Consider the following 14579-nt stretch of genomic DNA (forward strand, 5'->3'; position numbering starts at 1 on the left):
CTTCATTTTATTTCATTTACTTTTGTTAGAAATCAATGATTGTAGGATATTACCTTCATTTTTGTTATAAGCAACTAAATAGTATCTCACAATATATTTTATTTGAATACAAATAATAATATCATATAGTTAGTCTTCAACATACGATCATAGTGAAGCCTAAAGTATCTGTTACTAAGTATGTAGAAATGTGCATTAGATGTGTATTTGCCTGTGATGACTTTTAAAAGAATAAACTTTAAAAAAAACTCATGGATGAATGTATATATTGGTTAATATGTGCCTATGTAGTGACGGCATCAGGGTAGTCGTGATCTATTTTTGAAAGTGAGGAAAATGTGTTCTGATTTCAAATGTAGGTGTTCTTTGTTTCCCACAGATAGGCCCAAATACAGTGTTGGACCATCTAAAGGAAATGGAGGGGCAGAGTCTTCCTTGTCCACCTGTTTCCTTAGAAGACCCACCAGTTCAGCTCTCCTGCCTTCAGGCCATCCCAGCAGCATCAGATCTCTTGCTGGGTCCCATGATTCTCCAGCCAGAACAAGCACTTGCTCAAACTGTGTATTTAAAGGCGCTAACTATTCCTTTCTACCAACCTGTTCAATCAAACCATAAACTTTCCAGAGTCCAGACAAATATCACCATAGACAATAGCAATTTACCTTTAATCCTCAATCCACTTCTGCATTTGAAAGGGACAGATCAACTTCAGGCAATCATTCAGAAGCAACCCAGTACAAAAACATGGTTAGTTTTTCACTTTTGCCACAAAGTTCTTCTCCAGGTGCACCAACTGGAAGTCCAGGGAAGGCCAAAAGTTCTGGGAAGTACCTGTGTAAACATTGTGGGCGTGACTGTCTGAAGCCAAGTGTCCTTGAGAAACATATGCGATCACATACAGGTGAGAGGCCTTTTCCATGTACAACATGTGGCATTGCGTTTAAAACTCAAAGCAATTTGTATAAACACAGGAGAACTCAGACCCATGTCAATAATGCCAGGGTGCCTTCAGAATCTGATAGCAGTAGTCTACTAGAAGAGAATGAGAAGTTGACTGAGATAGTTACATCCTCCCAGACCATAGAATCTCATGATAAAAATGATGTCCAGCCAAGTGCAAGGACTAGATCTGCTGCTTCGGAGCCCAGTGACAAATATATTGCTACTTCGTTATCGGAAACTCTCCTTGTTTCGGAAAGTCAGAGGGTGAAAACGGGTAACTCCTGTCATGGAGAAATAAATCAGAATGTATTTGAAAAAGAGACTGCCAGAGATGCCACAGATCTACCTCAGAGAAAGAAGATCCAGGATCAAAGGTCTCCAACAGGAAGCAGACATAGTCAGCTACAGAGACAGCAAGCTCTGTATTCAGAGAAGCTGTGGAACAACAGATCTGTGGACATCAAGCTAAAAAAGTGTGAGAGCACTGACTCGGGGTATCTGTCGCGCTCTGATAGTGTGGAACATCAGACACCCTCGCCTGGCTTCCTGCACAGCCTTTGTGAACATAGCACGGAGTCAGAAGATGAAGCAGCTGTCACCAATAAATGCATGACTTACAGTTTCTCAAAAGTAGATTCAACAGACAAAGCAACAGGAGCCATAACCCTGGAGAAAAAAAGGTTGGAAGAGCATATCTCAAGGCTAATATCTCATAATAAAGCAGTTGTGGATGACACCCAGTTGGACAGTGTTAGGCCCCGGAAAACGATTCTATCCAAACAAGGAAGCATTGACTTGCCAATGCCTTACATGTACAAAGACTCATTCCATTTTGATATACGGCCTCTGGACACCAGCAAGAAAAAGAATATTTCTCTGCGCTCAGCCAGGTCTATCTTCACTCCTGCGGAAAAAACTAAGCCGTTGTTTTTTCACTCGGTTCCCACTCAATTCTCAACAACAATTGACTGTGTGCCTGTTACAAGAAGTAACTCTCTGCCTTTTGTTGAGAGTACAAAGAAGACGCAAGACCAGGCAGACAGTTCAAAATTGTCTTCTTTCTCCAGAGTATCCCCAGATGTGTGTTTTTCTGGCTTGTTGCATAGCAGCAATTTAGACACAAATATGACAAACGTTCTTAACAGCCACCCCCGGGCACTTGTTAGACAGGTGGCAGTAGATGATGTGCCATTAAATTATATGACTGAATCTTCGCTCTCTTTAGAGGAGAAAAAAGGTAAACAGAAATCTGAAGCTGGGGTGGAAGGAGTGAACAGCAAGAATAAGAAACCCAGTCAGAGAAAATTAAAAATGTTTTCTCAGGAAAAATGGCAAGTTTATGGGGATGAGACATTTAAGAAAATTTATCAGAAGGTGAAAAACAGTCAACCAACCAAAAAACAAAAAGGTAATTTAACAAATATTTCCAACATTTATTCAGATACCAAGGAAACTGCCTGTGGGAAGGAAATTACATTGTCGAGAGAAGGACGAAGCTCTGAAACTGGAAACATAATTTCACCACTAGTAGATGTTACTGCAAAAGCAAATCCAGACACATTGGAAAGCCACGCCAAAGCCAGCCCTGTTGGTCACTCTACTTTTTCTCAGGAGAATTCAGGGCGATTGGCAGAATTAAGAGAAACACTGGGTTCAGTTGGTGATTGTGAACAACACAGCATAGCAAATGAAACGTCATCTGTTGAACATCGATGCAGAGACTTGCGTGTTTCAAAACACAGCCAGAGTGGCAATAGTAAAGCTTTGCCTTTAAGGAAAGGTTGTGAATTGAAAGTCCAACTGAAGCAACTCAGCTGAACCCTGCTACTTGGCATGATCATGACTTAGAAGATGCGCATGGATGCATTACTGAATGTGTACAAAAATATGAAGATACCACAGCTAACAGAAAAGGATGCTGGGGGAAAGAAACTGCCCACCTTGGACACACAGCTTTATCAGCACCACAGTGCAACATCAGTGAGTTGGTGTGTGAATCTCAGAAGTTACCCTCAGAAAGAAAAAGCCTAAGGTGGATAAACTGAAAAACGTGGAAAACGTAACATTTAAAAATAATAGTTCAACCGAGTTGGTTGTGAAACTGATAGACTGTTACAATCTTAACATAGTTGCTGCAGAATCAGCAAAGGACTCAGGTAAGGGGGGGGAATGGACAGTAATGGTAGGAACACCTGCTTCAGGTAGTAGTATGGAATGTGAGGAAGGAATCCAACATTCTCTAACAGTATCTAATGATAGGGATTGTATTGTAAGTCTAACAGATACAGCAAATATCTCTGCGACATCATTTCCTGAACAATTCAAGACCGATGTAACAGAGGAACAAACCAGTAATTTGTTTGCAATAAAAAAACTCACATCTCCCATAACAACAGCAACAGAAGAATTATCAAACTGTAGAGACTCAGCACCAACCCACACTCAGCATGAGGTAAGAAATCAAGTGGTTTCTCATCTAAAGAAAACGATTTTCTTCCGAAGTACATCTTAAATATTCACAAGAAGGAAACAAGATAGGTGTGCCATTGTTTCTTACAAGAGAGCCCGAAAATATACCGTATGCTTCATTGCCAAGCAGCTCAACCATTTCCCCATATCCTGCCTGTAACAATAAACTACTTGATAGTAATTCCACTGATGTAACTGTGTGCCCTTTGCAATTGGATCTGAGTCATCCAGCCAGAAGAAAAGAGCTAAAGTGGGACATGCCTACAACATGGACACCTTTGGGAGCTCCTGCTCCAACTGTCCTTGAAGCGACAACAATTACAACCATGGTAGATCAAAAATGTCATCTTCGAAGTGCAAGTAGGAAAGTTAAAGATACATGTAAAGCAGACAATAGAGACAACTTAGATGAACAGAGTTTGATAACAAAAGAGGATGAATGTATAGTTGCTTGCACATCACACATTCCTGGGAGGAAAGTATGCTTTACCACAATTTATACAGGAGGGCTTTTCTTATCATCAGACATGACTGGGCAAAATTCAGCCTTAAAGTTAATACAATCAGCGAAGAGTTCAGTAATTTCACTTTCTTCGTTGGTGGAAAGGGCAGTTTTGTGTGAAAGTAGCGAGAAGGAAGTCAAGGAATGGCAACTGGAGACTAACCCTTTGCCAGGATTTGAAGACTTGCCCACCTGTTCAGTTAGCAGTCCGAAATGTCTTTGCCATTCTTCCAATATGCTCTATTGTCATGTGCTGTGTACTCAACCAAAGGAGATTTGCTCCCGGCCTCATTTGAGCATAGAATCTCATGCGGGAAACTTACAAACCCCAAGCCTGAATCTATCCTTCCCAACTCTAAATGCGGAGCCTCAGCTGACTTGGTGTTGCTTGTCAAGAAGCCTCCCACTTCCTATTGAGCAAAAGGAAATGAAAGATTCTGCATATTCTTCTTTGTATATGAATGAAAACTTCATTTCAAAATGTGGTCAGTCCATCTGCAAAATGAAAAGCCATGGGAAGGCTGCTAGGCAAGGCTGGAGAATTGGAAAACCTCAAACACTGTTCTCTTCTCCACAAAGGCAGGAAATAGAGAAGGTAATGGCTTTATGCTTTTCCTATTCCTAGACAGAGGAATGCTGTTGATTTAGCTTTACAATAAAATGGAAATGGTTGTTAAGAGGTGTTATACAACCTTATTAGTAATAGATTTGAAGATTGTGGATTCAGTGTGATGATTATCGGTTGAACCATTAGGTTAGAACAATGTAGGTAATCTTGCTTGGAATTTTGAGAATATGTTGCCATAAAGGTTATATATTTATCATCATGATCCTGATCATTTTAAATGTATTAGCCACCCAAGTCTAATTTTCCAGTAGGGAGATTAGTGAGGCTGTCTCTAATTTTATGTAACTCAGAAATACTCTGAATTGTCTGGGGTTAGAGAAATTAGTTCCCTGCCATATTAGAAATGCCTTTGAATTAGGGATGAAATCCTACTGGTTTGGGCTGGTTCGCCCAAACCATTAGTAAAAAATGCTTAACAAAGTAAAAAAAGTTCTGACAATCAGCTGTGCTATGTGATGGTAGGAACTTTTTTTTTAGCATTTGGGGTCCAATTTTGCTCCTAGGAGGAGGCCTGCTAGGCCAAAAACATGGGGTGGGGTGTGCTGTGAAAGACAGAGAGAGAGAGTGAGAGGGGAAGGGAAGGCGGAAAAAAGGAGAGGGAGGAAGGACCACAGACCTGGCACTAGGCGCAGCGTCAGAGGATACCTTGAAAGAGCACAGCAATCCATGGCTGGAAGGGACCTGGAGGTCATTTAGTCCAACCCCCTGCTCCAGCAGGATATTGTTAAAGTGAGTTTCTGTATTTTGATCCCCCAGTCACATGACTACATAGCCACACCCACAGTCATATGATACCCCTCACCAAGCCACACCCACAGAACTGGTAGGAAATTTTTTTAGATTTCACCACTGCTTTGAATACCCCATTTCTTCCATAATCAGTTTGCAGTTTGCACCTCAGAAGAAAGTGTGCAGCACTGGGAAGATAGATTCCCATCGTTCTGATCCTCTGGATGCGCTTCTGGAAAGCAGAGAACCATTCTCATTCTTTTGCAAAAATGAGATATTTATAAATAATATGTGCTGTAATTAAAATAAAAGAAAACACATTTAAAAATTGGAAGAATAAATGTGTCTTTTCTGGCATTATAAGGACAGCATTGTACTGCCACGGTGGCTCTCATAAGATGGAGATGTTTTCTTTCTTATAAGATTTATAAGGCTGTCAAGTCAACCACTATGACTCTGGGGGGTATACAGCATAAGAACAAAGAAGAAATCAAAGAAGGGGAAAAGTCTTTACAATAAACATTACAATATATAAATACAAAATACAAAATGGTAACCAAGCACATAACAAAACAATCACAACTATATCAACATTCTTTTGAGAGGAGACAAACTGTTCCACTATTTTTGTTTTGTATGCCGTTGTTTACATTTTGATTTTTGTCATGCAATGTTATTCATTTTTTGAATTTACAGAAGTACATTTAAACACTGATGCTCAGGAAGTCTCCAAAAGCATGCCAGAACTCGAAAGAAAAAAGAAAAACTTTACAAAAGGAGAGAAAAGAGAAACTTAAAAAGGATAAAAGTGAAGATTAACCCAAGCGGTAAGAAATGGGCGTTTAGTCTTAGAAGAACATTTTCCTTTGATTGTGAATACCATTCATAACTGAACGATATGGTGGAAACTCTTGTGAGGAGAATTTCTCCAAATTTTATTTTAGAAAGAAGTAGGACATTTACATGGATTGTGCTATAGTAGTACTAACACTGACACAAGTAATCTACTAATCTTTAAAAGTCTTAAATTAAGTTCCTGGATTAACTATTATGTTGTGACTTCAGATGTCATGTATCTCAGTCTTCCTAATCTATTGATGTCAAGGGGCAAGAGGGCAGACATCTTCAATAAATAATCAGTACACCGTAACATCATGACAGAAATCCTGTCCTACTTGTGCTATAAGTAATTAGGTTTTAGCTTTTGCATCATGGCATACATTTATCACATGCAACCATGATTAAAGAATTAGGAAATTCCTCTGCCTTCATATTTGTTTTTTTGCGCCTCTTTATTTATAAGGTAGCTAATGTCAAGAGCTTCTTCCCTGCCTTTTTTCCTCAAACATACTTTTCTTGAACCTCTCTTGGTAGAATGTAGCCAGCCAGTTATATATATTGCCATTTTTCTGCAGATAAACTTTATTTCTGTTAACAATTACAAAAAAAAAAAAAGCTGTTCAGTGGTTTTTGCCAATTGGACCTCACTCTCCAGGAAAATAAAATGTCACGCCAATGGTGGGTTCGGATACCGTTGCAACCGGTACAGTGTAACGGGGCCCGGCATCCAGCACATGAACGCGTGCAGCATGCACGCACAGCATGCGCATGAGTCCTTACCTCTTGCAAACCTCTGTTGTGCCTCCAGTTGCTTGACAGAGCATTGCGCAGGCGCAGTGTGCTCTGTGTGTGGAAGCCACGAAGAGCTACAAATATAGGTAAGGAGCTAGGGCAGGTGGGCCTGCGGAGCACCATACCGGAAACGGTACCTGGTGCTACGGGCAGGCATGTACTGGGGAGTACCGCCTGCAACCACCACTGGTTCACTCCAACATATTACAGGTAGTCCTCAATTATGACCACAATTGAACCCCCAAATTTCTGTTGTTAATGGAGACATTTAAGTGAGCTTTGCCCCATTTTACGACCATTGTTGCCACAGGTGTTAAGTGAATCACTGCAGTTGATAAGTTAGTAACATGGTTGTTACAAAATCTGGCTTCCCCATGATTTTTGCTTATCAGAATGTGACAAACGGTGATCACATGGCCTTGGGAAACAGCAACGGTTGCTCGGAGTTTTGATCATATGATCATGGGGATGTACAAAGGTGTACGTGTGAAAAACGATCTAAGTCACTTTTTTCAGTGCTATTATAACTTTGAACTGTCATTAAATGAACTGCTGAAACTACCTGTATTATTTGATCTCTACATTTTTTTCTTTCTTGCTTGCATAAAAACCCATAATGTACACCTTAGTAGGAAAAGGGAAACGCAAACAGGGAAAAAGAGCAGCTATTTAATACTGAAAGCATCAAATAGGACATTTTGTTTTTACATTTGATCAATATGGGATTCAAATTCTGGTATTTGAAAAAATGATTTTATTTATCCCAGTTTAAAATTGATGGAAAATCATTAGAAACTTTTTTTGCTCAGGTTGGATAAAATCATAAGGCTTATGTACTGGTAACTGAAAACTTTTCTGTCGGAGGAAAAAAAATGTTATATTAGACATGGTTATAAAGTATATAGAATCTCAAAGACAGAACAGCTATTAGTTTTGGATAAGAACTTGCTTTTCAGTGCCACACCAATTTAAACCAGACAAAACAGATTATATCATCAAGGAGATTTGGAAGCAGGAATAAAATGGAATCCCATTTTAATGAGATAATAGTTTCATTTGTTTCAAGTAGGATATTTTTTGGTATTTTTAAATGCCAAAGTGTTAGATTTAATAAGCGATAGTTGAACATTACAGTCGGTTACATGACTTAATTTTTCCCCATTGAGACAAACTGGAAGAAATATTGTTTTTTCTGGATTACTGAAGTTTGGCAAGCGAAGCAGTCCTAAACATTGTAATGAAATATGAGCTGAGGGATGTTCTAAAGACATAATATTAATTCTCTAGATTTCATTATATAGACATGAAGATCATCACTCACAAGAACACCGTCTTCTCAGAAGCCACAGTCAAGCAAGCAATGCTGGGGTTGAGGACTTCCAGAAAGCATTCCCACATCAACGCTTCTGACCATTTGGGAGCATTGTGGAAAATGCCATTGTTTTTCCAGCGACTTCACTAGGTAGCCAAAATAGGAGGGGGAAATGAAAATGACAAAAATGTCTGAAGTCAAAGGCAGCTGCCCCTTAAACATTTGTGGGGTCTTCCTGCTCAACATGGATAATTGCTCTATTCTGGTATTCATATTTCAGTTTTGCGACAACAGAGTAAATAGAAAATAAAAAACTACATGATGTTGGCTATCATCACATTTTTCGCCAATATAATACTCTTTTTTAAAAAGTGTTTTTTTATTTTTTATTTTCAACATATAAATATTTCTTCTTTCCTTATACAGTGTGTTGTCTGGGTACAAATATCTCTGTTGCAACAGCTTTCAGATTTTACACCATCATCCACATTAATTATCTAATCTTAAAATTACATTGTATTGAACAATTAAACATTATAACCTATTCATTTTTCTCTAATGTATTTTCTAATAAAAATACAATACTGTTAATCATATTATCTCATATAATCAAACAATTATCATCTTGTTTATACCTCTAACTTAACATATTTTCTACTCTTCTTTAAGAGGAATTCTTTCCTCTTCTTTAATTAGGGAAAATCTTTTTGATGGACCTTTAACCTGGGAATAAAGCTTATCAATATGCCTGAAAAAAATAATTGCAGGCAAAGAAAGCTCAATGGCTGCATTTCCAAAACAATCATCTTTATCAGTCCAGCATACCACATAGGCAGAATTGTGTGGTTGAAAAAGTCAAGATGATTGGCATCATGGTATGTGATCAAAGTTCTGTCTGCTTTTAATGCAGCACAGATTTAAAAAACAGGCAGCTTCAATTTTATCCTTGTGGCCTCTTGACATTTTGGAGTGTATCTTGCAGACATCTTGCTCACAAGGTTACAGTTGATGGGAAAAATATGGGGGAGTCTCTTCTGCATGTTGCCATAATCTATTAAATGAAAGGCAGGATATGAATAAAAGAAATGAAGAATAAGGGAAGCTATTCGGAGTTTAAGGCTTTCCTCCAACATCTGTCCTGAAAAATTCCCTCATTCAAAGATCCCAACAGATTGTAGGCTACCTTAGGCCATTGGCCCAGACTTCTTGGATTTCACAGTCATCCTGCAGAACCCGGGTTAGTCATTCTAAACATATTTTACTATGTTCTTTATTGTTAAGATATTTGTAACTACAGAATTGTATAGTAATTAAAGCAACAAGCTAGAAAACCAGTAGACCTTGGGGTCTACTTTTACTTAGGTATAAAACCAGCAGACTGATTTGGGCTAGTTATTCTTCTCAGCTCTATGGAGGTACAGTTAGAACCTCTAGTCATGATCAAATCAGGTTCTGACCAAAAATTCACATCCCACCCCACCCCAGGGCCGATTTCCCTCCACGCCATTATTTGTACGTGCCAAATTTCCATAATAGGTTCAGGTCACAACCAAAGTTATGGAACGAATTATGGTTGTGACAGAGGTTCTACTGTCATGGCAAACTAGTTCTAAAATCTTGGCACGAAGACTGCAGGATTAGCCGGGACTGTTGCTAGGAATAAAAACGACCTGAAGGTAGGTTAAAGCAAATGAAATGTTGAAGTATTATATGCCGGTAGTAGATAACCAAATAATGATATGATTGCTACTATAAGACATTAATTTTGAATTTTGAATTTCTATGTTGTTTACACGTGCTCCAGGTTCCTGTGCAGTTTACTTTGAATTATACTTGGTGACTTGGTTTAGGCGTTAGTCAGTCTCTGCTTCTCTCACTTTTTTCCAGCTCCAAATTATTTTAGTCATCCTGGGATTAGCCCCTTAATGTCACTTTTCTTGGTGACTTTGAACTTATAATAGGTTACGGTAAAGAACAACTTGAATTTCTAAGCATAACAATTTACAGGCCCAGCTTTTCTACTGCAGATAAGATTTTTTTTTTTAAAAAAGCTTTTGTACTGGATTTCAATTCTCTTGTGTTCTTCAGATCTTGATTCAGTAGTAAAACAATTTATGAACACAAACTAATCTATTTTTATTTTCCATAGTTATAAAATAATTATAATTCTGAGAGATATGTAAAAATTGGACTTTCTTGGCACTTTACATTTGTTTGCCAGTCAAATTTTCCATACGAATATATAGGAACCCATGCGTTATTCCTTTTGGTGAAAGCAGTTGTGGAAAACCAGAAAAAAGTAAGAAATAATCAGCAAAAGATATATATGATAGCATGAGATAGCAAAGGGTTACATCTAATTTACATCATTTACATTTCTTGATTATGTGGCATCAAGTTGTCAATTTTTAGTGCCACATGGATAGTTATCCATCTTGTTCCTGGTTGTCCCTTTTCTGCTTTTTTCCTTCAACCTTTCCCAGTCATAGAGGCGATGTGGAATAATTTCAGCCTCACCATTCACTATGCCTTTCCACAAACCACCCTTGCACCATCACACTCTTTTTATTCTTCATACTTTCTGCCTCTTCTTAAGGATTGCGTGAACTCCTCCCATTATTTTTTTTGCCCTCCTTCTCTTAATCCATCTTTTCTTGTATATTCATTGTACAATTTGATTCTCATCAATTCTCTAGGACCAATCTCTTTAATGTACTTATATTTAACATGTAATTTAATGAGGAAAATTTTAACAAAGCAATATTAGAAATGAAGACAAAAAAGGAGAACAGAGAATAAGAGAAAATAAGAAAGAAAATAGAAATAAATAAAAAGTTATAAAGAAGCAACTTCAGATTTTTTTGACAGCGGTTATAAATGCTTTATATTTTACATTCTCTCTTTAAGGTTACCTCATAATTTTCTTCTTTCAGTCAGGTACTGTTTATACTCTTCAACCCATAAATCACACTTGTTTTCCTGACAAAAAGTCCATAAGCAGTTTCTAGTCACTGATAAAGATATATGATTTTTCACTAATCAATATAACAAGTTAGTTTTGCCTTCTCTGCTAGTTCTGTCATCTTCACCAAGCATTCCTCTATTGTGGTTTATTTCAGAATCTTCCAATTTTTGTACATAATTTTCCATGCCTTTTTTTCTCTAATTGATGGGCCATTCATTCCAGCAAGAAAAGTTCTGGTTTCAGTTAAATGTTGATCTTTAAAACTTTTTGTATGATTTGTACATACAAGTAGTCTTTGACTTAAGACCATAATTGAAGTCACAATTAGAATTACATCTTAACCCATTTTTATCCCTTGGGAATAAATCGGCAAAGTTATCTAACTAATCAAAATTAAAGAGATGCCTATAAATTATTCAATTTCTCAAATGTATTAACATTTGTGAAATGAGTTTTAAACAAAATCCACATACTTCTCTGAGAAACGAGTGAGTGCATCAGCATCAGTAATCTTGTTAATAAAAGTATTTTTTTCCAACTAGGAAATGACAAAAATCTGCAACAGCCACATTACAGCACAATGAATAAAGCATCTTTCCATTTAGAAGAAGATAAGATGAAACAAGTAAGGAGTGATTTATGCATGACATTTTTTCCCATGCTAAATCAGGTAACTTCATGTTAATCTGACAAGTGGGTTATTAATTTGATTGTTTAACAAACGAATAGTAACATCTGCTTAAAATCCATCAAATAAATGTTTGCATTAATAGGCCATATTAAGAAGAGGGCCTTTAGAATGGAGAGGATTGTTAGGAAGAACTTGGAAAGATAAAATTAAAGAGCCAGAATAAAAACTTGAGTTGTAAAGTATTGGATAATGAATGGAATACATTTTGCTTTGTACTAATTATTTAGTACCAAGAAAGAATAGTATGGTATTGTACTGTTGCAGCATTCATGATGGCTAGTGGCTAAATATATTGTTAATATTTAGTAAATTAATTCTTTAAAAGATTTATTGTGTTGTGGCCATTCTTATGGAATCCAATTTTATGTGAAAATATATATTTCAGTTACCAGACAAATTGCATGAGATACTTAACACAAAGCGTGTCTCATGGGAAGCAAATTCTTGCCGATTATGCTATAGTATTCTAGAGGACAGCCGTATTGGCTTAATCACTGAACTTGTCCAACATTCTCTTCCCAAAATGGCAATCAGCTGCTGTGAAGAAATCCTCAAGCAGGTCAAGGATGTATTAATGCCTCCATTGTTCTTCCCGCAGAAAGTGGAATTCAGTGACACACACACTTATAACTAGTAGTTTATAGCAACTGATGAATTGATAATTCTTTATGTCTGGTAGGATACCCTGGACTGAACAAATGCTCAAGTGACAACTTATTTCTTCAAAGAATTTCTACAATTCCAGAAGTAACTACATACTCCTGTCCATCGTCTAATAATATATCAGCAGAAAATGCAGTAGTCTAGATAGTTGCTCCCTGGGAATTTTTCCAAAAGAACACCACCCAGACGTAGATTCTGAGTACAACGGGACCTTCCACTGAACCTTATCATTTGGAACTCAAAGATACAAAGAAGAACCAGCTGTGTAACTTTGTTGGATCTCAGACTACTAGACCTATTTTTCTTTGTTCAAACAGAGGCTGTAATAACTTAGAATCAAAGGATAAAAATGTTCTTATTCTAAAGCCCCCCATTCCTATTGCAGAAAGAACAGAACAATTCACGGAGAGAGATTTGTCTCCTCCTTTAAAAGAGCAACATGCTTCCACCTGCCAAAGTCTATGTCCTGTTTCACTCACATCAAGACTACTTACCGAGATGTCAGTTTCAACTAAATCCTTACCTGGAACTCCATCTAATCAAAGCAAAACTTGGAAGCAACGAATAAGCCAATTCATTTGGAATACGATGACATAAGCAGCAGTGATGATGAAGATAGATTGGTTATAGAAATCTAAGGAATAAGTTACCTATTTTTAAAACAGAGTTCAATATGAAGGGGTAGCCATCATCAATCTGCCTTTCTCTTGTATCTTAAAGTAAAAACTATATCTGTGCTAATATTGCCAAGGATCTGAGCTTCTTACATGTGCTTTGCTTTTATATGTGCAATTAGTTGCACATTTGAATCCCAATGAGTTCACTACGTAATTTCTCTTCATCAAATTCTCTATACAATCCCATTTTTATCATTTTCTCTATTTATGCCTCCGAAAGTAGACTAAGATCATTTTGTCTCCTTTGAGAAGTGGAAAGTTGGCCCTGAAGATAGGAAAGCAACTTATTTTCTCAGCTGCTCCGTGCTGCTTATTTAATCTAACTTTTCCTTCTACAATTTTGCATGAAATCAATGTCCTTAAATCACTTACAGCATTTTTTTGTATTGCACAAATATTCCAACATCTCTTTTGGCAAACAACTCAAGCGTGTATTGTTTTTGTGCCTGTTCTGTAGAGACCTGTACATACTTATCTCTTTGATATGTTACCTTTTCTACAATAGGAAGATACTCTTTGATCTTGTTTCTCAGGTCAGTTGGGGAAAATATTTATTCTGCCAATGAAAATGCGTAGGGACTTTGTAAAAAAAAATTGGAAGCATAAATAATATACTTCTTCCTCTCCATACATGTTAAATCTGTGCACCTAGGGTGCAGTAAAACATTGTCCAGTTGAATATCATGCACTTTCCTAAATGCACTTCCATTGCATTAGAACACTGTTGCGAAGCAATGGTCATTTGGAGTGTAACTTACTGTTGTATTATACTTGTTTTATATTTAATATTTCATATTCTTAACAAGCTATTAAAGGTTTGTGTAAAATTCATAGGTGCCTTCTTTTGAGCCGAAGACAGATGGAACCTAATTGTAGATTGTTCCTAATATGCTGGCCCAGTAAGGCAATAGAGAAAAAACACATTTCTGCAAAATTAAAGCAGAAGATGAGCCTTCAAACTTCAAAAAGCAGGTAGATGTCTTCTGAAAGCTGTCCAATTAATATTTTAGCTGCTTTACATAACACCTGAAATTAGTTTTTATCTTATGCACTCCATAAAACTTGTGTGTACTATAGTGGCAGAACACAATGGCATAAAAACTGTATTGAGATATACAGATGGAAAGGGATGAAATCCATTATTCTTTAGTGACTGGCTTTCAGTAATCTTCAATTACTATATCTTCATGACTCAGTATGAAATTAACTCCTTACTTTTGCAATATTTATTTTGCCACATCCATAGATGGAAAAACTGGACAGAGTAGGAACAGAATAGAAACCACTGCCTAATAGCCTTAGGCCCATGTGAAAGTCAAAGTCTGTCAACATAAAACTACTGATCACCATTTCTACCCTCATTCTAAAA

The 14579-nt window shown here is 37.2% G+C and overlaps 1 protein-coding gene across 1 annotated transcript; it reads left to right on the forward strand.

Annotated features, from left to right (window-relative positions):
- Positions 1 to 392: 392 nt before the first annotated feature.
- Positions 393 to 14018, forward strand: ZNF831 (zinc finger protein 831). Its single transcript, XM_032218615.1, is given in 11 exon segments — positions 393 to 737; positions 740 to 2698; positions 2791 to 2967; positions 2970 to 3422; positions 3425 to 3445; positions 3448 to 4508; positions 11148 to 11151; positions 11722 to 11804; positions 12525 to 12674; positions 12726 to 13071; positions 13074 to 14018. Coding segments are annotated over 11 exon segments (4674 nt in total). The 5' UTR covers positions 393 to 415; the 3' UTR covers positions 13172 to 14018.
- The last annotated feature ends 561 nt before the right edge of the window (positions 14019 to 14579 follow it).

The sequence above is a fragment of the Thamnophis elegans genome, chromosome 5 (genome assembly GCF_009769535.1).
Source record: "Thamnophis elegans isolate rThaEle1 chromosome 5, rThaEle1.pri, whole genome shotgun sequence".
In the NCBI taxonomy this organism is placed as follows: domain Eukaryota; kingdom Metazoa; phylum Chordata; class Lepidosauria; order Squamata; family Colubridae; genus Thamnophis; species Thamnophis elegans.